The sequence below is a fragment of the Sceloporus undulatus genome, chromosome 6, assembly GCF_019175285.1.
Source record: "Sceloporus undulatus isolate JIND9_A2432 ecotype Alabama chromosome 6, SceUnd_v1.1, whole genome shotgun sequence".
Lineage (NCBI taxonomy): Eukaryota > Metazoa > Chordata > Lepidosauria > Squamata > Phrynosomatidae > Sceloporus > Sceloporus undulatus.
In genome coordinates this window covers 98188568-98211885 of record NC_056527.1, presented here as the reverse complement: position 1 = coordinate 98211885, position 23318 = coordinate 98188568, and the positions used below count along the sequence as shown (strand labels likewise).

At 42.4% G+C, this 23318-nt stretch overlaps 2 protein-coding genes across 3 annotated transcripts; both read left to right on the top strand.

Moving 5' to 3' along the window:
- Positions 1-1461: 1461 nt before the first annotated feature.
- BCL2L12 (BCL2 like 12) lies at positions 1462-11056 on the top strand. 2 transcript variants are annotated; one of them, XM_042471217.1, is made up of 7 exons: positions 1462-1500; positions 1606-1838; positions 4229-4605; positions 5715-5876; positions 6543-6649; positions 7647-7898; positions 9737-11056. In XM_042471217.1, exons 2-7 carry the CDS (start codon positions 1678-1680, stop codon positions 9782-9784), a joined length of 1107 nt encoding a protein of 368 aa, XP_042327151.1. In that variant the 5' UTR covers positions 1462-1500; positions 1606-1677; the 3' UTR covers positions 9785-11056. The 2 variants fall into 2 exon arrangements, with proteins under 2 accessions (XP_042327151.1, XP_042327150.1); XM_042471216.1 differs by having other exon boundaries at positions 6516-6649.
- A 1403-nt stretch (positions 11057-12459) lies between these two features.
- On the top strand, positions 12460-23266 carry RUVBL2 (RuvB like AAA ATPase 2). Its single transcript, XM_042477346.1, has 15 exons — positions 12460-12561; positions 14743-14791; positions 14941-14996; positions 15904-16045; positions 16236-16365; positions 16977-17043; positions 17182-17288; positions 17661-17754; positions 18652-18775; positions 20278-20372; positions 20490-20608; positions 21318-21437; positions 21828-21957; positions 22489-22603; positions 23151-23266. The coding sequence occupies exons 1-15, from the start codon at positions 12547-12549 to the stop codon at positions 23174-23176; spliced, it is 1389 nt and encodes a 462-aa protein (XP_042333280.1). The 5' UTR covers positions 12460-12546; the 3' UTR covers positions 23177-23266.
- The last annotated feature ends 52 nt before the right edge of the window (positions 23267-23318 follow it).

Here is a 23318-nt window from a genome sequence, read left to right as displayed (position 1 = left end):
ATATTTGTATAAATTCCAATAAGCAAACTTTGATTTTGCCATTTTGTATAAAGGGGCACCATTTTACTATGTCACTGTATTTAATGGGATGAGCATCCATGGATTTTGGTATCCATTGTGGGGTCCTGGAACCAAACCCCAGCGGATACCAGGGCCCCCTGTATTACATTATATTGTAAATGTTGAGACTGTGGGAGTAAAAGCTGTTTTTATCGTATGATCTTTCTTACTTTTTAGAATGTGTAGGTTTTGCCATTTAAACTGAGACACCTGTTAATTTTTGGGGGGGTTTAAAATGGTACTTAACAGCCTTTACAGTTTGCAGTTAATGTTGTATTTATGTCTGAAGCTATAGGCAGGGGTTGTATGCAGCCCTCCAGATGTTGTTGGACTGCACTCACAGCAGGCTTAACTAGCATAGCCAACTGAGAAGCATACTAGAAGTTACAGTCCAGCACCATCTGGAGGGCTGCATCCTTGCTATAACTTCTATAGGGAACATAGTATAGCGTAACTGTCAAAAGGGTTGAATGAAGTAAGCTTTATTCCGGTAGGTGGACAGATCAGAACAACTAAAATGGGGGTGACCATATATTAGCTGAGTGTTATATGTGAAGTGAAGAAGGATTTCTTCAACAGGGGCCCTTTCACACTACACCATTATTGCACTACCTTCTACAGTCGCCCCTCCATTTTTGTGGACTTGAAAGAAATCTGTGCCCCTTGCCCATTTGCAGGTGCATGCCGCCATTCAAGCAAATGGGGCTTGAATATCGGTGAGTTTCTGTTTTTGCGGGGGGGGGGGGGGAACGGATTTTAACTGCCCTGTCAACATCCTCTAGACCAGTGGTTCCCAGCCTTGGGTCGGGACACCTTTGGGGGTCGAATGACCCTTTCATGGGGGTCACCTAAGACCATTGGAAAACACCTATTTAATTACAGTTATGAAGTATCAACGAAAATAATTTCATGGGTTTGGGTCACCACAACATGAGGAACTGTATTAAAGGGTCGCGGCATTAGGAAGGTTGGGAACCACTGCTCTAGACTAACCGACAAAGTCCAGAATTCCATAGGATGTTTCTATGGCAGTTAAAATGGAATATAATACTATAATTTCATAACTCCACTGGGTCTCTCAGCCTCAGAGGATGGCAAACTCTGTGTGAAGAAACTTGCCAAGAAAACCTGCAAACGACTTAAAGGCAAGCAACACAACTGGTCATATCCACAGTGACTTGTGAGCTTAGTTCCCATCTAGCTTTGTGAGTTGCCTCACTTACTTGAGAAATCGAGGGGGGTTCTTTTATTTTATTTTGATTATTTTCTGCTCCGCAGTGATCTTTTGAGGCATGAATTGGATCTAGGTTGTGTGAATTTATCTGTGAAGGCTGATGAACAGAGAGCCTTGTCTTTGGCGAGCAGCTGTACTGGGTGGCTTCTGGAATCATATGATTCTTGCCAGCTTGTTGGGCGGGCAATGGCTAAAAGGCCCTTAGTGTGAGTAGAACTGTGCATGGCATTCAGTTGCACAAATAATGAAGATGGGATGATGGGGAAAAGAGTAACTATGTTGTGTGCTTTGTCTCATTTTTCTCTTTCCAGGGGTGATGGTAAATCTGAGAGAGAGACATTTTTCTCCTGTTGCTGAGTGCCAACCTTTTCCCCCCGTACTACATGCCCATGGCCAAGAGTCCTCTGCCCCACAGGAAACTGGTAGAAGAAGAAACACGGTTGGTGCTGGAAGCATTTCTGGAAAGGGCTGTCCACAATGGAGGGGCAGGAGCCCTAGGCCATGTTGGCCGTGGCTACCATGACTTCCAAAGTTACATGTACAGGTAACTGGCAGTATTTGTGTGCATGTACCATAAATACTTGACTATAAGTCGACCTCATGTATAAGTCGAGGGCAGGTTTGGGGGCCAAATTATGGATTTTGATATGACCCATGGATAAGTTGAGGGTAAAACTTAGGGGCATGTAACCAAGGATGTAAATGATGATGCAAAGGAAAATGATGCCAAAGAACTTTAAAAATTCTGGCAGACATAATTGTTTGTGCTCCTTCTAAAGGCTGGGTGGATGATAGAGGGGATCCATGCTTGTTTTTGGTGCTCACAAGGATGGACTAAGCTCTTGCCTTTTATTACTTTATTCAGAGAAAGGGGATAGTTCCTTTTTTATCTATATAAGAGTTAAAGTATAGTACTTACATTGACCTGTGGATATGTTGACCCAGGTATTTTGGGTCAATTTTTGACTAAAATTTCTAGACTTATACATGAGTATATACAGTATATGTATTTTTAAAAAAATTATTAGGTATATCTTAATAAAACAATAAAACACATACATTTTCACCTATAGAATTCCTGATTTGATTGTATCTTTCACCTTGTTTATATCTTGCCCTATTAGTAATTAACTTTCATTCCTCTAATCCAGTGATTCCCAAACTTTGGTCCTCCAGATTTTTGTACTTCATCTCCCACAATTTCTGACTGTTGGCCAGGTTGGCTGGGGATTCTGGGAATTGTAGTCCAAAACCCTTAGAGGACTAAAGTTTGGGAATTGCTGCTCTAATCATTGAAACATTCATAGCTTAACAAATACTTGACTTCCATCTAATTGAGTTGTTTATATTTCTTTTTCTTCTTTTGTATTTTCCTTATTCTTAGTCTTGTTTCTGGTTACTAACCCTAATTATAAAGAAAAGACATCTACAGTCTTTTCATTTACCTCATTCTTCTGTTTTAGCCAAAAATTAAACTTCAAATTCAATTTTTTAAAAATTTCTTCCATTTGCAGCCCTTCTTTTTTACTGTAGGTCTTTCACTTTTTAGCTTTTTCTTTTCACTTCACATAGATTGGATATATTCTTCCAATTTTCTTCATAATCATTTATTGATTTATAACTGAGGTATATAGTCAGTTTGTGCACATGTGTGTGTATGAAGTTTTGTCCCCCTGGAAAGGGAAATGAAATGCAGGAAACTGAATGGTGGGATTTGGGCAGAAATCTTGGTTTCTCTGAAAGGGAAGACAATCCTGAAATGTCAAATTCTGGGCTGGGATTTAGGATTCTGTGGAAGAAATGTAATTCACAAGAAACTACAAGACTGACCCCACCGCCCCCAGGGAGCTCTAGGAGTGTTCTTCTGGTTTCTCTTTGGAAAAAGGAAGGAGACCTGTCACACCTAAGAAGAAGGAAATAGAGAGATGGGGGGGGGGTCTTATGATCTTTAGGCAAGGATGGACTGAAAATTCTCCAGTGGTCTTCAGAAGAGGCACATCTTAAATCTGTTGATTCAAAGCAAGTGGTGATTTGAGTCAGGGCCATTTTGATGGCGGCACTCTGTCCTTGGAAAGCCCTCTTCAGTTCATATGCAGGGGGTAGCTGTGTTGGCCATTTAGTACTGTAAATTCAAACAAAAATCCATCAAACAGTGATACCTTTATTGCCCAACCAAAGTGCACAATATACTTGTTGCAAGCTTTCAACGCTCCATTGGCTTCTTCATCAGACAAGATGTTACATACCAAATAGGAGAAAAATTAGAGAGTTTTGTTATTTTAGTATGGAAGGGGGAGAAAAGAAGACTGTTTTCTTTGCCCAGATCTTTGAGCTGCTGTTAGTGGAGTTTTAAAGAAAGAAAAATTACTGACTTTAATTTTAAATGTTTCTCACAGCAATGACTATTCTTATTGCTCTTCTCCTTTCAATGTGATGTCTGTTGCTTGTTGTTGTCGTTGTTGTCGTTGTATGCCTTCAAGTTGTTTCCGACCTATGGCTATCCTAAGGTGAACCTATCATGGGGTTTGCTTGGTAAGTTTTTTCAGAGGGGATTTGCCATTACCATCCTCTGAGGCTGAGAGAGTATGATTTGCCCAAGGCCATCCAGTGGGTTTACATGGTGGATCTGGGATGTACTGTTTTTATGTATTTACTTTACTGAGTTAATGTTTTAGAAATGACTGTATGTTAGAAGAGCGAGAGAACAAATGCATGTCAATAAATATAAAATGTATAAGACCGGACAGTTGAAGCAAAAGTCCAAGACTACAGTTGGGGGATGGAATGGGATGGGATGATTTGTTATTGTTCTACAACATCCAGCCAGCATAGCCAGAGGTCTTACTGAGTAGGGGATCATGGAAGCTGTTGTCCAAAAGGGTAACATTTGCAAGCTCTTATCATTCCATTTTTGGTGCCTTTTTGTTACTGCAGACCTCCAAATGAACATGCTCAACATTGCCCAGCATGGACTGCTGTCCATGAGGAAATTAACCGTGTGGAGGAGAAAAAACATGGCTTCCACACCAGCTTCAAGCGCTTGTTGCGGCGTCGACCCAGCCCACAAAAAAACCCTGACAACCTGCCTGCTCCCAAGGACTCCTTAAAGCGGCCCAAGGCAGGAGGTGAAGCTGGAGAGAAGGCCCGCCAGAAACGCAGTTTCTCCTTCAAGAATCTCCTGAAGAAGAAAGGAGCCACCTCCATGGAGACAGAGAGCTCCCTTGCTTTACCCCAGCGTCCAAACACTTTGCCTCTTGCCCACTGCTACTGTAGAAATCAACCAGCAGAACAACAGGAAGGCCAGGCAACTGGTAAGGAAATGCCAGAGACAAGGCTTTGACTTGTTTCACTTACCCAGATGCCTCCTTGCTTCAGTGAGAGGCATCCTGACTCATGCCTCACCCAGTGATCATTTTTTAAAAACAAAATGGGTGGAGTGAGTTATCGTACACAACGTGTACCTTGGTTCTTTGAAAGAAGGTCAGGGTACAGTGTTGTTTTATCTTTCCAAAGTCCATCTTGGACAAGGATTTGAATCTTGGTATCACCACTTGCAGGCCTAGTGTTCTAGATGCTGTACTGCATTATGTCCTCTGCTGAAGAGCCATAAACAATCCCGTAAATGGTTGCAAGGCTCAGAGGCAGTTTTAGAAGGGATTCAGTTACTTATTATGGTATGTTCCTTCCCCAGGATTTTTGTTTGCTTCTCTATTATTACCTTTCTGTTTTGCTCCCTGAGAGCTTAAGGTAAAGTGTGGCTCTTCCCCTGTCAAGCAGTTTAAGTTGAGATATAATGTACCGTCTTTGTGCAGCACTTGGATAAGTTACCTTTTGGACTACAACTCCCAGAATTTCTGAGCCACCATGACCCCATGCTGGCTGGGAGATTCTGAGGGATGTAATGAAGAAAGTAACTTTTCCAAGCTCTGTTTGTGTGTGATGGGCCCAAGATCTGAGCTTGTCTAGGCATTTCTAGGTCCTCTGGCACAATTCTGCGATCAGCTTCTGGAAGGTGTTGAGCATAGTTGCACTGGAGAACCTAGGAATTCCTTGAGAGATGTCCGCTCAGGTTAAAAAAATAGTGTGTTTTTTATTTGCAGGTTTCCCAGTTTCACGAGGGTCCTGCATCCCTAACCCCAGCAAATGTGGACGGCCCATTGTAACAGCAACCTGGTTCTCTCACTCTGATTTGGCTTGATTTGGTTGCTTTTTTGCTTCCTGCCTTTTGAAGTGTTCTATGTAACTCAAAAGCTAGCGTATTTTTTCTCCAGGCAGAAGTTGGTCATGGAAGAAGCATTATCTAGTGCTGACACTTAACATCTGCTGTCCTGTTTTTCAATGAATACTATATTTCACTAGTCCAAAATTTGCTTGTGGTTTTGTGCTCTTTACTTTAACAGCTTTCTGTACTTAATTCCAGATACTGATGCTGAGGGTGCTGAGTTTTACACACTGGTGGCCCAGAAACTGGACCATTTGGTGAAACAGCAACAGTTGATCAGCCCTGCGGCAGCGAAAAGTTTACCTTCTTCCAAGCATCAGATCAACAAGCTTCCCACAGACGCACTATCCAGTACACAAGGTACTGACTATATTTACTTGATTCAGGGTTAGCCTACCCTGTCAAAAAGTTGTCTCTTCTTCTTGCCTGGACCAGAGCCTGAAAAACTTAATTTTTGTGCCCTACCCGAATTCTTCAGCCAATATGGCCAGTAGTCATGCTGGATGGGGGGGGGGATCTGGAAATTGTAGTCTAAGGTCCAAAACACACTGCAGAAATAACCCAGCTTGAGACTGCTTTAACTGCCCTGGCTCAATGCTAGGGATTTCTGGGAACTAGTTTTGTGAGACATTTAGCCTTCTCTGTCAGAGAGCTCTGGTGCGACAATAAACTACAATTCCCAGGATTCCCCTAGCACTGAGCCAGGGCAGTTAAAACAATCTGATTTCTGCAGTGTATTTTGGACATAAATTTATTTTCCAAAGATCTGGAATTAGGATCCAGAAACTTCTCTTCTTGCTCTGAACAGTACTGGCTAGTGGGGCCATGTTTTGTAGCATGGTGACAAAAGCAATGAGGGAGGCATGGTTATCTAAAATTAGGTTCCAGCAGGTAATGAAGCAGGCTTAAAGAAAGGAATAATGACAGTCTATAAAACACAAGACTGATGCAGATTTTATCTTCCTTTAATCTCTTGTCTCATTATCCTTACCTGTGTAGTTTCTTGGAATTTCTTTCTGCTCACAGTTAATTCAGAGGAGCTGCCAGGGGTACTGGATGAGAAACAGAAAGAGCAAATCCTCCAGAGGCTGATTGCAATCCTTGAAGAGCAGGCTGGAGTTATCAATGAGAAGGTATGAAACTGCACTCTTATAGTTGAGAAGACTTCTGTTCAGGGTTCCACCTATGCCCTTTTCCAGGATACTCCATTGGGTTTTCCTCCTTCAGTAACTTTGAGGTTTCTGCAAACCTTGCTGTTTCCCCAGTTCTTCTACTTCCTTTTTGTCCATGGATACACAAGGATACACATTTGAGAATTAGTTTCGTACGAACTTCTTGCTTGGATTTTTTTGGTGATTTTTTTTTCCGCTGAAAGCTGCTTCATTGCAGTTCTCTCCCCTTAATTCTAATTTTGCTTGTGTACAATGGTAGATGAGTTTGCTCCATCTTCTGCAAGAAAACCTTCCAGATGTTGTGAAGACAGCTATTGCCTCCCAGCTTAACCTTTTCTTTTCTAGAGAGGACACACATAGCTCTTAGAGCTACTTTACATAAACCGTCATTTGCAGATTGCTTTCCATCAGTTACTGTCCTCTTCTGGATTTGCTTTTATTTGTCCATTTATTCTGTAAAATGCAAGTCTTGGTTTTCTGTGGCAGAAATTGGGAATGTGTGGCCCTTGAAGATATAATGATCTGCCGCTTCCATCATCTTTAGCCAGCATAGCTCAGGGGGAGGATGATGGGAATTATAAACTTGCAATTTAAGCAGGAGCTACATGTTTGCCATCAGTGAGCTAGATGAGGCATGAAAAATAGAAAGGACATATATCAGCCCTTGGATTGTGTCCATGTATGTTATCCAAGCATGCTTATGGTTCTAAATGAATTCTTAAGACAGAGTAGAACTTGTGAGTTGCTCCATTTGTTGCTGAACTACAAATCCCTGTATTCCTCAGTATTGGCTATTTGACTAAGGCTACTGGGCTTAACAGTTCAACAACATCTGAGGTGCTGCACAGTTATCATCTTGGCTTAGGAGGTCCTCTAGATTTGAATTCACACTTCACTCACGTGGTTCACTCTCACATATCAACTCTTATGGTCTTTTCCTCTTTTCTTTATTTGGCAGATTGAGGTGGACCCATTTCTACGCAACTCCATCTCCCGCCTTTCATATGGCAGCTTCTCTCGCCTGGCTGAGGCCTTCACCTCACGTGCCCCACCTGGTGTTTCCAGCCCCCAGCTGGCCAAGCTGGCTCTCACCATGGAGCTCACACGAAAAGTGGCTGGCATCAACAGCCATGCAGTCCACACCCTCATGGGCTATAGCCTGCAGTATATGGACATGTTTATACCTTGGTTGCAGCAGCAAGGTGGCTGGGTAAGTGGGGAAGCCTACGTCACTGGAAACTTTACTTGAGCAGGGCTACAATCCTTCATTTTCTTAAATCACAGGATGGGAAGCCTCAACTAGCAGACTAGATGTGTCCCACAGGAATACTACATCCAGCTTGTGGCTTGTTTTGCTGCTATCTCTGGTCAGTGATAAGTGGTTACTTAAAACACAAGAATATATCTGTGGGAGACTGAGCTCTGGTTTATGCACCAGGAAGCTGTTGCACTCAGGCTTTCTCCTGTACAGACATAGCTGGAACTGAGCTCTGATTTTCAGACTGAGAATCTGTTGCACTGGAATATTACTTCTGAGTAGACATGCATAGAATGGGCTGTGGGATGTTGGGGAAATGTCTAAATGTGTGAGAATTGCATGTGGTCCTGCCTATTTCATTTTGTCCCTGCTCTCTGTGCCTTTAGCCACACCCACTGCTGGAATATGGTCCATGAGATATTCTTAAATAGGAATTGGTTCTCTTCCCCTGTCTTATAACAAGTTCCATGACAGGTGCCCATAGCATTGGGCAAAGGTCAAGGAGCTCTCCCATGAAGGGAAAGGTGTGTGAGAGAGGCCTGTGCATGTACTTGTGGAACAGTTGGCTGCTCTTGTAACCACAGTTATCCAACCTCTGAGAAAGAATTTACTTGTACACCTGTTCTTATACTAGTAGGGCACCAATGCACATCATGCCAACCCCAGCACTTACCTAGTCTGGTGCAACTGGACCCACTGCTGTGACATGGAGCCGTCGCTGCCACCATCTTGTCCATTGCCACTGTACTATTCTCTTTGTAGGCCTCTACCATGGCCTGTAAGGTCGAAAATGGAGTGCCTGGCTTCACTCACGTGGCCAGGCACAGCCTTCCAATATCAGAGGCTATGACTGGGGACTTCAAGGAGATTGGTGGCAGTGGTAGGTGAGGGGACACGCTGCCATCTGAGTTACCAGTTGTGGTGGGTTTTCTGGGAAACCCCACCACAAACAGCTGGTTATTTAACATTGGCCTAAGGGTTGATTAGGCCAAGTTTGGACCGGTTTTTCTGAAATGGCATCCTATATATTCATTCCCAGCCCAAGGCTGCTGGCCTACATTGTCTAAATAGGTTGATGCCAGGCTGGGGGGGAAACAGCCCATGTGTACAGTCCTTAGGGTCCCAACAAGTTTCCAGCCCTTATCACACCATAAGTGACACAATATAGTTTTCTTATACCAAAGAGATTTCTGTTAGGCAAATGGTGTGATTTGCCTAATAGGTAATTCGCTGTCCAGCCTTAGTTCTGCTTCTATAAAATGGAAATAAGTGACATACTTGTCAGCAGTGTTGTATCCCATTGTGGGAGAAAGGCGGGATATAAATCTTAGAAATAAAATAAAATAAATAAAAATAAGCTTCTTGACCACACCCCTCCTAGACTCTTTAAGAGCAATCTGGTTCGCTAGCAGATAGGCTCATGCTAGGGTTACTGAGTCATGGGTAGCTCCTAGCAGGTAAGTCTTACACCAAAGAATCTCAACTGAGACTTTTTCATCCTTCTGGACTAGAGTTTCTTTCCTGAGTTATGCCCCCTTTCTTGTATTATGGACACCTTAAACAGTTAATCTAGATCCTAGAACTCAATGTTTTCTCATTTGACTGTGGCTTTGGGTCTTGCCTAATGTAAAGAAGGCTAGTTCCCCAGGGCAAGTTTCACCTCAAGATTCCAGTTTAGGAATTTGTAGTCTGATGGGTTCATGGGTGATAGAAGAAAGTTTCAAAGATGCAAATGAATCTTTGAGATGCTGTAGAAATGACTGATAATTATGTATTTTTTTTCTCTGTAGGAGAACATTGTAGCCCAGGATGAGATATTTGACCTGCAGCTTGACTAGCCCTCGGCCAATTGTCTTATGACTGGGATAGAGAAGAGAGTATGTTCTTGGAAGTTTTTTTCTGAAAAGAAATTACTGCTGGTGGAGCTGGTAGCCTTTTTAAAGAATTCCTCAAGGGAAAAAAAATCCATATCCATCTTCTCCAGCTTCCAAGGTAAAGACCAGATAAGGAAGACACCTTGGTTCTAGGAACAATGGATGGAGTTTGGCTTTTACTCTACTCTTAGGATCAAGAAATCAACATTTTGGTTGAGACATCAACAATAACACAAATACATGTTGTATTTATATGGCATTCCTTTTTTCTGGAGAATTTGGAGTTTTGTTTTTAAATATGACACTTTAAATAGATGGAGGAAAAGGGAACAGGCCAACAAGCTGGTTCAAATTCTACTTGGCTGCTGTAGAAAATGACTTGTTAGATGTACTCTATTCTCTGCAACAGAATTCCCCAGTCAGATGCCCTCTATATATTTGAACTGCTATTTCCTCTGACCATTGGCCATGCTAGCCTATCTAATGTTAGTTTTATTTCAAATGATCTGGTGTACCTCAGGTTGGAAAAAGCTGCACAAATTTTAAAAGTTCTGTGCAAAATGAAACAATTGCTGAGATTTCTAGGATTAATAGGAGGAATATAGTGCCCCCCGAAAGTTAAAATTTCTTTGCTTTTTACCTGATAATTCAAAACACTGCGATACGGTGCTATGCAACTATGTAAGTGATATCAATGTGCCACTTTATTCTCAAGCAAATGTGCATAGGAGTGTAACCTAAAGAGCCCTAAAAGATGGCTTGTTCTGTCATATATATGTTTGGTAATTGAGAGTTTACTTAGAAGCTGTTTTATGGATTCCCTGCTGTTGGAGGTCAGATAAGCAGTGGCTCAAAGCAGTGCCTTTCTGCTGACTTTATTTTATCAGAGCCAAGTGGAGTTCTTGTTTTCCTAAACTTTTTAAAAGAGGAGTCTTCAATGTTAGCTCTGATTGTAATATTTGAATTTTTTTTTGTTCTGCTGTTTTTATAATTATTTATTTGTATGTGTGGTTTTATTACTTGTTAATTTTCTTAGGTTATGGGAGATTTTTAGAGTTTGAAGAGTGGAATCAGAATACATGGAAAATGTATCCTATACACCTTCTAGGTGAATATATATATGCTCTGAAAATAATTTAACTCTCAAACTCAGGGATGTGGGAGTGTTTCTGTGAAATGCCGAGAGCTACTCTGAAGCACTGATTATTTTAAAATAAAAATTGTCAGTCTCAAAAATATTTTTTGCAGCTACTTTTATTGATGTCTGCAGCTTTAATCTCTGTAATGTTCCCTTTTGCCATAGCAACCTTCCTTCTGCTTTGCCCATACCTTCATATAAACTTTATTATATGGCTAACTATATTTATACAAGGCTTCCCAGCAACGTTGGTTTGAGTGACGTGCAAAAGTAATGAAGGGGAAAACCCCTAAATGTATAGTGTCATAAAATAACAATGTACTGTACACTATAAATCTTACAGCAGAGCAAACCTGGGACAAGTCGCATGCTCTCAGCCTCAAGGGATGGCAATAGCAAATCACTTATGAACAAATCTTGCCAAGAAAACCCAATGATGAGTTCGACGTAAGGTCACCATAGACTTGAAGGCACACGACGACAACAACAACAACAAAGCAAAGAACAGAAGTAGATAATTAGAAATACCCAGCCATGAAACAGAATATCTGTTAGCATTTTAGAGCTGGATACTATTTGAAGAGGTCTGACTCTATCTTACCTTATTACAGGACCCTTGATGTGATCCTTAGGAATGGGGCTTAACTAAGAAGTGAGATATTGTGTATAAGAGTGATGGGAATTGTGCATCCCTTGTGATGTTGATGGACTGCAACTTCCAGTAGTCCCAGCCAGGAGGGCTACATAGTTGCTACATTTTGGTACTGATTTATTAATTATCATTGCAAACAAACAAACACCATGATCCCATCTAAAGCTACTCTTAACATAAGCCTCTGCTTCCTGTGGCATCTTGACAGCTAACCATTTTTTTCAACCAAAGAAGGCAATGGCAAACCTCTGAAAAAACCTTGCCAAGAAGACCCATTAGGGTCACCACAAACTGGAAATGATTGGAAGGCACACAACAACAACAACAACAACAACAACAACAACGAAGCTTTTCTGGAGAATAGTCCATTTAATTGGGTGCATGGAGGTTTATATTGCATTCATGACCAACACAACAGTGGATATTCACAAAACCTATTCACAGTAACATAGTTCCACAGCCTTAAGCCAGAGAAAGAGTTAAAGTGGTGCCAAACTGGGTTATTTCCCCAGTGTGACTGCTGTGGCTCAGTGCTATGGAATTCTGGGAACTGTAGTTTATTGTGGCTCCACAACTCTCTTCTGACAGAGAAGGCTGAATGTCTCACAAAACCTACAGTTCCCAGGATTCTCTAGTACTGAGCCAGGGCGGTTAAAGCGGTCTCGAGGTGGATTATCTTTGCAGTGTGCTTTGCTTTAGGATGGAGCTAATGGTCATAGAGACACACTGGGAGAGAGAAAGAGGGGCAGCAATAGCTTGGAGGACCGAGCTACCATAGAGATTCGCTCTAGAGAGAGGGCTAGAGCGTCCAGGCTGGTTTCTGTTTCCGCTTCCGGCCTCCTGGAGCGGTTGAGGAGGCGGGGCGAGGTGCCGCTTGGAGACGGCGCGCGACGGGAAGGAAGCAGCCGCAGCAACAGCATTCGCAGCAGCAGCAGCATGGCAACGGCCGCGGTGAGAGAGAGCCTGGTTTCCCGCCCAGAGAAAATACCCGGATCAGCCCTGGTTGATCCATCATTCTCCTCTAGAGCTAGGGAGCCGTTGCGGGGAAGGAGTGGGACTAAAACAAACGCCTTACTTGCCCATAGGGAAACATTGGAGATCTTCCCTATGAGCAAGTATTCCTCACTTTGCCCTATGGGTAAATATCCCCCAATGTGCCCCTATCGGCAAGTATTCCCCTGCTTTCCCTATGGGCAATGGTTCCCTATGAGCAAATGTTGCCCCGTGATGAGCAAGTATTGCTACGATTCCACATAGGCAGGTATTCCCCAGTGTTTCCCTATGGACATCTTTTCTGTCATGTTCCCCTATGGGCAAGTATTTCCCAATGATTCCCTATGAGCAGTTCCCTATCTGCAGTGTTTCCTTATGATGATCAAGTATCTCCCAATGTATCCCTATAGGTGCCTATAGGTGAGTATGGTTTCCCCATGGGCAAGTATTGTTTCCCTATGGGCAATTACTGCCATTTGTTTTAGCATGTCCCATTGTTGTGTGCCTCCAAGTCATTTCCGACTTACGGCAACCCGATCGTGGTGTTTCCTTGGCAAGGTTTCTTCAGAGAGGGGTTTGCCATGGCCATCCCTTGAGGCTGAGAGAGTGTGACTTGGCCCAAGGTCACCCAGTGGGTTTCCATGCCGAGCCGGGATTTGAACCCTGGTCTCCAGAGTCTTAGTCCAACGCTCAAATCACTACCCCACACTGGCTCACCATTGAAAGCATCCATATAAGCATCTCCTTAAGTGGCGCATCATATCACCAACATCAAATATGTTTTAACTCATAATCATTCTTAACATCCTTAGCCTTCTCCAATATATTTACCTCATTTTCTTTTACCACATTCATTATACCTTCTTTTTACATTCCCCCAAAAAGCACTTACCTTTCATCTCCTCCTCATCCCTCCTGTAGGTTCTTTAAAAATGTCATTGATATTCCTCCATCCCTGCTGTGTCCCTTCAGGATCCCTCTGAGGTCTGTTGTGCTGAAAGAGAGGAGCCTAAATCCACCCAGTCAATGGTCCCACACTTGTCTCCTCCACTTCTAGCCAGTCTTCACTCCTTATTCTAGGCCAGTGTGCATAAGGTAGATCAGCATCTAGTGGCAGACCCCTAGGCGACTTGAAGTAGATAAGCAGGATATTCTGTCTTTCTAGTTACTGGTAACAACACAACAATCTTCTTCCTTCAAGTTACAGTTGGTCCTCCACATTTGTGGATTTGATTATTTGTGGTCTTGATTAATATGTCCATGTCCTCTCAATGAAACTCTAGGCTCCCCAGTGCAACTCTGCTGGAAGTTGACCATAGAGTTGTTCTGGAGAACTAGAAGTTCCTAGATAAAACACTTCTCTAGGCATTTGTAGGTCCCCCAGCATGATTCAACTTCTTGGCAGATGTTGACCACAGAGTTGGGTTACATTACCTGGAGATTCCCAGAGAGGTGTTCCCTTTGGTAAAAAGAATAGTGATTTTTTTTGGTGGTTTTTCCACATTCACGGGAGCCCTTCACCCGTAACCCAGGAGAATGTGAAGGGACCACTGTATGTACTAAAATGTAGAAAGCTGGGATGAGAAGCAGGTAAATAACACCAGGTTTTAGTGTGGTAAAATTGTGAAGTCAAGTTTATTTTTTAAATGAATTCTTTAATTCAAAATATATATACCTTTTGCATCACCCTCTCAGTGGTAGAGCTTGTGATTCTAGTAAATATAAAGAAGACCTCACAAGCCTGAAGTCTTCCTGTTCTGTTCTAAACCATCTAGGAGGGTTGATTTGAATCCCAGTCTCCTCTTACTTTAATCATTATCCTACTATGGCACTACAGTGTTCTAACCACTACACACTCCTGGCTTTTGTGTGTGTGTGTCTGTGTGTCTATATGTGTATATTTATATTCTTGCTTATATAGGTACTAAAATGTTTGTTACTGAGATACTGAAAGTGGTTCCCTGTTGATTTTGGGAGTCTGTGTTGTTTTGGTTTAGCTTCTTTCCAGAGTGTCCAGTTGATCTTAACTGTGGATATAAAATGTTTCCCCCTAAAACATTGATTTACATGGGAATTGGGGAAAGAAGTGAAAGCTTTGGTGAGCTGGTAAATTTCATCAACTATTTGTTCTTTTTCTAGGCTACCAAGGTCCCTGAAGTTCGGGATGTCACCCGGATTGAACGCATTGGTGAGTTTCCATGGTTCCTTTTACTTGAGGTTACTTCTAGTTATTTCCATGGAGATGGATAGTTAAGATCAACACCTTGTGAAATGGCAGTGCAGGACTTTGTGCACAGATTCACCAATTTCCTTCTGAGTATTCTCTCTGTTTCACAGGTGCCCACTCCCACATCAGAGGGCTTGGCTTGGATGATACATTGGAGCCCAGACAGGTACTTGGAAGAAAAATAAACTTATGGGTAGTTTGTTAGATCAGAACATGTGTAGCTAGTAAGAGCAGATCACATATGAGAGAATCAGATGCAAGGAGCTTACAGTAGGTTTACAAGCAATGTAAAGATTCATAGACTGTTGGGGAACATCTTTGTGTGAAGAAGGTACACACATATATATAGTGTAAGAGTCATCTTTTCTTAACATATTTGAGAGATCTCTTCTCTATGAGATCTCTTTTCTATGTATTGTAATATGAATGTCCCCAGGAAGCTAACTGCCTTTCCTGTCTCCAGTTGGAGGTGATAGGCAACTGTAGCCTGCTAAATGTTTTTTGGTTATAGCTAGCATAATCCCTCACCATTGGCTAGACAGGATAAGGCTGATGGGTTTTGTAGGCCAAAAATGCTTGGCATTGTTATGGTTAACCCACTCCTGTGTTGCTGTGCCTGGAGGGGATAAGTAAGGTAGACAACTTTTGGAGTTTTGATTTTTACCACTCTACACTTCTTTGATCATCTTAATCCATCCAGTTGCCTTTGAAAGTAGTAGGCTGATCAGCATTGGAAAATGCACCAGTTTGCCCTCTTCTCTTTCTGCATTTGTGTGATAGGGGATGTAAATGGGAATGAAATTGTGAAGTCAGTAGCTAGAATGAAAGTCATGAGTGTTCTTGAAGGATTCTTTAATCTTTACACAGCAACGTGATTGTAGACTGAGCAGAGAAAATTGGAAGAGTGATCAATTCGGGAGCATTATAGAACAGCGACAAGAGGGGAAAGGGCAAACAGCGCTTTTCTGTATGAGCAGAAGTAATGTGTCTTTCTGGGGTGGAAATGAGGGAAAGAAATTGGGTTCCTTTTCTTTCCTATTTCTCTACTTCCCCTTCTGTTTGCCCCCCGTTAGGTATCACAGGGAATGGTAGGCCAATTAGCTGCTCGTCGTGCTGCTGGTGTGATCTTGGAGATGATCAAGGAAGGCAAAATTGCTGGTCGGGCGGTCCTGATTGCTGGACAGCCAGGCACAGGGAAAACTGCAATTGCCATGGGTAAGGATCTGAGGCCAGAAACCAGCAGAAGCCTGCTGATCTTCTAAGTAGAAAAGGCTTAACAAACTTGCAATGACCTCATTTTGGGGTTTCTTCTTCAGTTGAAATATCAGTGGGCAAAGAGTGACTAAGCTCTCAGTTTAGTCTCATCTCTGTGTTAAGCAGACTTTGCTCTCCTTTCTCCTTTCAGGAATGGCACAGGCGCTGGGCCTTGATACCCCTTTCACAGCTATTGCTGGCAGCGAGATCTTCTCTTTGGAGATGAGCAAGACAGAAGCACTGACTCAGGCCTTTCGACGTTCCATTGGTGTCCGCATCAAGTGAGGAGTGGCTGGAGCCCTTTTATTTTCTGTCAATATATTGGAGTTTAGTGCAGGGATGGGGAAACAAGTGACCTTCTAGAATTGGATTTCTCATTATTCCTCAACTTTAGCTATACTGCTGAAGGCTGATATGACTTGAGGTTTAACAATATGCAGAGTCACACTTTCTGGTCTAGTAGCTTCAGTAAGAAAGAAAAGCTGAAGGGCTCAGAAATTGAAACTGGAGCCAAGACGGTTAAACCAGAGTTAAGGAAACCAACACCCAGGATTGTAAAGCATTGGATAACTAGTAGATTATGGGAATTGAACAAAAATATGCTTATTTCTTGATTTGTAGCATTCAGCTTATGTTAAATTTTGTATGCTGTCTTTAATGTTACTTTTGCAGGTAAAAGTGATTATAAATAGATTTTTAAATTTTCAGATAAAATAACTTAGGCTTTCTGGATTAGGAGGGCAAATGAACATGGTTGGCAGGATTCCTTTATTTTCCAGTTGTATGTTTCCAGCTTTATAAGAGAGCAGGGTCTTGCTGGTTTGCAGTTTTCTACACTTTACTTTTTTATTTGGTATAACTAGTTTGACTGTCTACACCCTTATACTTCCAGGGAAGAAACAGAAATAATTGAAGGGGAAGTGGTAGAGATCCAAATAGACCGCCCAGCAACTGGTACTGTAAGTAGAACCTGGAATGTAACATGGGGGACTGGTTGTGTCCATCTGTCTGGTCATGATGACACTGTCTTGTACAGTCTGTTTATTAAAAGTAACAGCCACTGGAAGATGTGATTATTTTCCTCCTTCCCATTGTAGGGTGCAAAGGTGGGGAAGCTTACCTTGAAAACAACTGAAATGGAAACAATCTATGACTTGGGCACCAAGATGATTGAGTCACTGACCAAAGAAAAAGTGCAGGCTGGGTAAGCTTGGGTGGTTTGAAGAACTCAGGACTCTTGATTTTTCTGTAGCAGAGGGCTCATCACCTGATCCTGCAGTCAGACACAGAGGTCCTGTTATCATAAGTACTGAAGAAGCTTAATTAATGCAGATGCACAAGCAAGCATGCAAAAAGAGAGAAAGTGAAACATTCAGGGCATTTTTTAAAACTCCATGAGAGAAGTTATCTAGTATTTCTGCAGTCATCACTTTGGATTGGAGAGGTTGTTCCTTTAGGAGGTGTCCTCCATGCAGGGCAAAACAGTTTTAAGATTATAGTGTTTTGAGCATTTTTCGGGCTATGTGGCTTGCATCTTCAGAGAATGATTCTTAAGATTCTCTCTTTGTTTCCCCAGAGATGTAATCACCATTGACAAAGCTACTGGAAAGATTACTAAACTTGGACGTTCCTTTACCAGAGCACGAGACTATGATGCCATGGGTTCACAGGTATGATGGAGGGGTACAAAGTACGTTAGGGTATATATAGTAATCCTAAGGTTCAGTTGTAGATATGGTGGACTGAAGCATTTACAACCCACAGCTGAATGGTAAAGCATCTGTTTTGGATTTAGAATAACCATAATTCTTTCCCAAATATCTCAGTGGATAATACACCCCTCCCTGGCAATCCAGTCTACTGATAAGTCCCTGACACTGCCCTTCATGACCATTCTGTGTTTCTAGGTGAGCAGGCAAGCTTGAATAAGCAACTGACTACATCCCCATAACCAGATGTAACATGATTTGCAGCAGAGCTGAGATATCTGGAGGATCCCAATGGATCTCAACACTGGTGTCATCGTTTTTGGTCTGGCAATAGAGAATGTAGCCAGACACTCCTCTGAGCCTGCCTGCTCACCAAGAAACATGAAATGATTGCAGTGCAATGTCAGTAGGTCTGGAGGCAGAACTATTAGTAGGTCTGGATGCTGATCACGGATGAAGGGAATACCAATTCCCTTGCCACCCAAAAAAGGACATCTTCATGAGTAAGGGAAACTTAGTGTGTGGATGTCCCTACCAGAATTCTGGCCATTGGATAGCAGGGATAATGGGGAAAAGGTTTATCTGAAACTTTAAAGTAGTCTTCCATTTGGTGCACTCCAAATGTACTGGGCTTTAGTTCCTGTCATCCCCAGGCAGGATGGCCAATGATCCCACACATCTGGAGACTCTAGGTGAGGGAAGGCTGCTGTGAGAGTTACTGCTAGACACAGTACCAAAGGCAGTGTCCTTTGTATTAATTACTCTGCTGCTTTCTACCCAAGACAGTGTTCAAACTATGTGGGCTTGGAGGCCACGCATGGGGAGCATTCAGTTCTTTAATTGCATTTTCTCTCTTAGACAAAGTTTGTGCAGTGCCCTGATGGAGAGTTACAGAAGCGCAAGGAAGTGGTACACACAGTCTCACTGCATGAAATTGATGTCATCAACAGCCGCACGCAGGGCTTCCTAGCCTTGTTTTCTGGTATGAGGATGGGAAGGACTGGTGGGAGAGGGAAAGAGCTTCACTGTGTTGGAAACTTGGATGGGTTCTATCAGGGAAAAGATACAGGATCCGTGTGTACATGTATGTATGTGTCATTTAAATACATAGGAATAAATCCATACCCTGAGTTGAGTGTGTGCGTCTTCTGCATTTTCTATGCTTTTTAATGTGGGATAGTGGACCTTTGAATTGGTAGTGTTCCAGGTACTTAAATTTAAGCTGAGAGAGGGGATTTATTTTAAAAAACCGGTAACTGTGGAGTTAGGAAGGATGTGAATTATTTGATGTATTAATGCATCTATAGCCTTAATGCAAATCCAAACTCTGCAAAAAAGAACAAAAACCAAAACATTAAACAGCAAATGATACAGCATAAAATTAATGCACGTTCAGAGCTAGGTTGTATGGAAAAACAAGGGTTTTTTGAACCAGATTAAGATCTTGTGTTTGACATATTTAACTTAAATATATTAGTTTATAGTAATAATCAGTGTTGCCCCTAACTGTGGTGTCACCCAGTGCAGGAAGAGGATGTGCCTGCATGCCCCTCCTGCTCTTCTGTCCTGGGCTTTCTCCCTAGAGAGAAAGCCTCAGATGGAGAAGCCTGCAAGAGCCCACATGTACCCCTCCTAGACTGAAGGGGGAGGAGAGCCCAACTGGGTGTCACCTGGTGCGGTTCGTACCTCCCCAGTGACAGCACTGGTAATAATACAAACATTTACTATTAGTCATTGGTCATATTATGGACAGTCCAGTTTGAGTCTACAGGAAAGCAAGATAAAATTATGTTAATTTACCTATGGTGTGAAGAATGCATAAAATTATGACACTTAGAATGCTGTGGAAATATGAGTGATAAATAAACTTGACAAAATGGTCTGTAAGGAGAACCACATGTGCTACACTGAGCTTTGAATGATAGACAGGGTAAAAATGTAACAAATACATGCCTCTTTCATGCTCTTAGTACAGTCCGCCCTTCCCTTACGCAGGAGATCCGTTCCGGACCCCCCCCCCCCCCCCTAAAAGGAAAAAAAACAAATGCCCAAGCCCCATTCAAATGAATGGGGCTCATGCTTGCGGCGGTGCAGTAACAGCGCACATGGTGCACGCCATGGGAGCGCGCACCATTGTTTTCTTCTAGCACACACCTCCCTTGCTTCTGTCGCGGCTTTCAGTGTGTGCTGGAAACCGCGTAAAACGCACCCGTGTATAATGCGGGCGCACTATATTCTGAATATTCTGGAGCAATATTATGTGATCCTGAGAGCAGAGTCTGAAATGTAAAGTGGATATTTTAACATGGTGAATTAAAATGGTGGACAGCACTGTTTTTTATCTGATAATTTAAAAATCTTCTAAGACTTCATTCTGGAGTTTGAGTAGGTAATGCATTCCTTTTGGAGAGATTACATCTGCAGGGGATATTGACAGTATGGGAAAGTAGCTCCTCATAGCTACCCCTTCCTATGTTCTTCTAGGTGATACTGGAGAGATAAAGTCAGAGGTACGGGAGCAGATCAATGCCAAGGTAGCTGAGTGGCGAGAGGAGGGCAAGGCTGAGGTGATCCCAGGGGTGAGTTGTGTGTTAAGAAGCTACATTATGACTTTTATGTCCACTTTTTCTATATTGCTTTGATTAAACCTTTCTTCCATCCAGTGTGATTTCTTCCCTCTCCTTGTTTCTTCTCAGGTTTTATTCATTGATGAAGTCCACATGCTTGATATTGAGTGTTTTTCCTTCCTCAACCGGGCCCTGGAGAGTGACATGGCACCTGTCCTCATCATGGCTACCAATCGAGGCATCACCAGGTTAGCCTGATCATCATGGCACAATATCCAGCAAGCAGTTGGGTATGGTAGTGTGGGTTGCTGCAGTCTAGAGAAATTAATCAGAATTCTGCATCAAGGTGATACAAATTCTGTGATCTGCACATTACCCAGCTCAACCTCTTTTTCTTTTTTCTGCATCAACTGCAAGTTAGAATAAGCTGTGTCAAGATACCAAAATGTTTTCTTTCACTACTGAAAATCCTGCTGTAATCATAGTTCCCTGACAGATCAATCTGGTCTCTATTACAGATGAGCTTTTGCTCTGAGCGTTCAAGAAGTGCAACATGTTGTTAGATAAGGACGTGGGCAGAGCTTGGGTTGAAGTTACTGTCTGATTATAGCTCCCAGAACCCACAGCCAGATTAGCTATACTGGCTTGAGGATTCTGAGAGTTGTAGTCCAAAGGAGTAACATTTTCAAGTTTTACAGTTGGGTGTTTCACAGTATGAGCATGGTATATTGTAGTTTTTTCCAAGGGGGTGCCCTCCAGCTGTGTTTGTAATATAAATCACTTCATGCCCACTAAGCAGTAGCCATCATTAGGGGGGCAATGTAGGCCTAATTGTATACTAAGTGTATATAAGTGCTGTATTAGAAAAAGGCTCTTTTGCCTCAGATCTCTGTACTTCCTGTGCTTCACTTTGGCAGCCCTGCATTAATTCATTGCTTGCATTCTTCTTTGACACAGGATTCGTGGCACCAATTATCAGAGCCCCCATGGCATCCCTATTGACCTGCTGGATCGTATGCTCATCATTTCAACCTCTCCTTACAGTGACAAGGAAACTAAGCAGATCCTCAAAATCCGGTGAGGGCTGTTGTTGTGTGCCTTCAAGTAATTTCTGACTTAAGGTGACTCTAAGGCAAACTTATCACAGGGTTTTCCTGGCAAGATTGGTTCAGTGGAGGTTTGACTTTGTCTTCCTCTGAGGCTGAGAGTGTTACTTGACAAAGGTTACCCAGTGGGTTTCTGTGGCTGAGTGAGACCATGTTCAAATCCTGGTCTTCAGAGTTGTTCAGACCAGTACACCACGTTGGCTGTGAGGTAGTACTTTTTTTGCCAAGGAAGAGAACTTGTGAATTGCAGTTTTCTTCCCCTGCTTGTCTCCCTGTTACAGCTACTGCTTTTATTTATTAGTTGAAATCTTCAATATGGACAAGAGGAAGATTTTAAATGCCATCAATTTTTTCCTTTCAGGTGTGAGGAGGAAGATGTTGAAATGAATGAAGATGCCTACACAGTGCTCACTCGCATTGGACTAGAGACCTCCCTGCGATATGCCATCCAGCTCATCACAGCAGCCAACCTGGTGTGTCGCAAGAGGAAGGTGAGCTGTGTTCCTGAGGCAGTGCTGGGGGGAGGATTTTCAGATAACTTTAAAAATATGGACCAATTTTCAGTAATCTGGGTTATATATAATGCCAGGTAACTTGTGCTGATTCTCCCTCCGTTATCTGTCTGGCTTGCAACTTCAAAGAACGTCTTCAGTTTCATTGTACTTTGAACTGGTCAGGAACTGTGAGAAGCTCAAAAAGTACTACTCTGTTCCTGGATTAGAATTGTCACCAAGAACACTTGAAGATTCTGTTAGGTACTCAGGGTGTTGGATGGTTTAGGGGTATGATAATTGAACTAAGCAGGTAGAATGGTCTTCCGGGACTCCTGTGTTTTTGGACAGGAGCTGAAAGCAGATAATGCTTGGAAGCTGTGAGTACTCAGTTCTGAAGTCTATGTTCTGCCAGTGCTGCTTGCCTTGAGTTATAGAAGTTTTCCTTCTCTTATTGTGGAGCCAATGTGAGAACCTTCATTGACTGCTTTTTCTGTAGGGACCACTAACACTCTCCCTTCTCATTCACAGGGCACTGAGGTTCAAGTGGACGACATCAAGCGAGTGTACTCCCTATTCCTGGATGAGTCACGCTCCACTCAGTACATGAAAGAATACCAGGATGCCTTTATGTTCAATGAACTCAGTGAGTAAATGTGTAGCTACAGGGGATGGGAAAGGATAATTACTTCAACTCTCCTAGAGGTCAGCCTAGTCTTGCTTTTGACACAGTCTTTCCCGAGAAAGAGTGCAGGAGGTGCTTGCAAAACAGAGGGCTTCACTTTAGCTAAGATCACACAGGATGCCTGCTCACAAAAAGAACTGTTGAGTCCTTAGTTTTGTTTGGGAGGTGATTTTCTGAGTGCTTTGTGGTTTATCAGGTAGAACGTCAACACACATCATGATGCTTTTGCCAAAAATGGAAGAGCAATGTTTCAATATCCCGCATCAGTTCCTGAAGATATATCTGAATCTGCTTACCATGTTTACTCCTTTCCCTGACATGCTCCTAAACTGTTTGAGTAAATTTAGATACTTACTTTATGAACCACAGGCAGACAGAAGCTAAAACTATATACTAATTTTCCCTCCCTCAATTTAATGTTTAAAATTCATGAGGAGTGAGATCTCTGCAATTCTGGGTTAGGGTTCTTCTCCCTGTTGAAGCCTCGTTTCTCCTTTTTTTCTTCCAGAGGGAGATACCATGGACACATCTTGAGGACCTCTGGATACCTGACTGGGTTTGTGTGTGTGAAAATAGATGTTCTTTTATTATTATTTTTTGTAAAATAAACCTTTTGGGGAATTACTGCTGTGTAGTCAAGTATGTTGTTGCTCCTGGGAACCTTCCCTTATTTGTT

What these genes read in the sequence shown, in the direction of transcription:
- BCL2L12 (XM_042471216.1), top strand. Translation starts at nt 1,678, where the DNA reads ATGCCCATGGCCAAGAGTCCTCTGCCCCACAGGAAACTGGTAGAAGAA. An exon ending in CGCACTATCCAGTACACAAG is followed by an intron (nt 5,877 to 6,515) that starts GTACTGACTATA and finishes TTACCTGTGTAG; the next exon opens with TTTCTTGGAATTTCTTTCTG. An exon ending in CTGGAGTTATCAATGAGAAG is followed by an intron (nt 6,650 to 7,646) that starts GTATGAAACTGC and finishes TTTATTTGGCAG; the next exon opens with ATTGAGGTGGACCCATTTCT.
- RUVBL2 (XM_042477346.1), top strand. An exon ending in CACCCGGATTGAACGCATTG is followed by an intron (nt 14,792 to 14,940) that starts GTGAGTTTCCAT and finishes TCTGTTTCACAG; the next exon opens with GTGCCCACTCCCACATCAGA. An exon ending in AAAGAAAAAGTGCAGGCTGG is followed by an intron (nt 17,289 to 17,660) that starts GTAAGCTTGGGT and finishes TTGTTTCCCCAG; the next exon opens with AGATGTAATCACCATTGACA.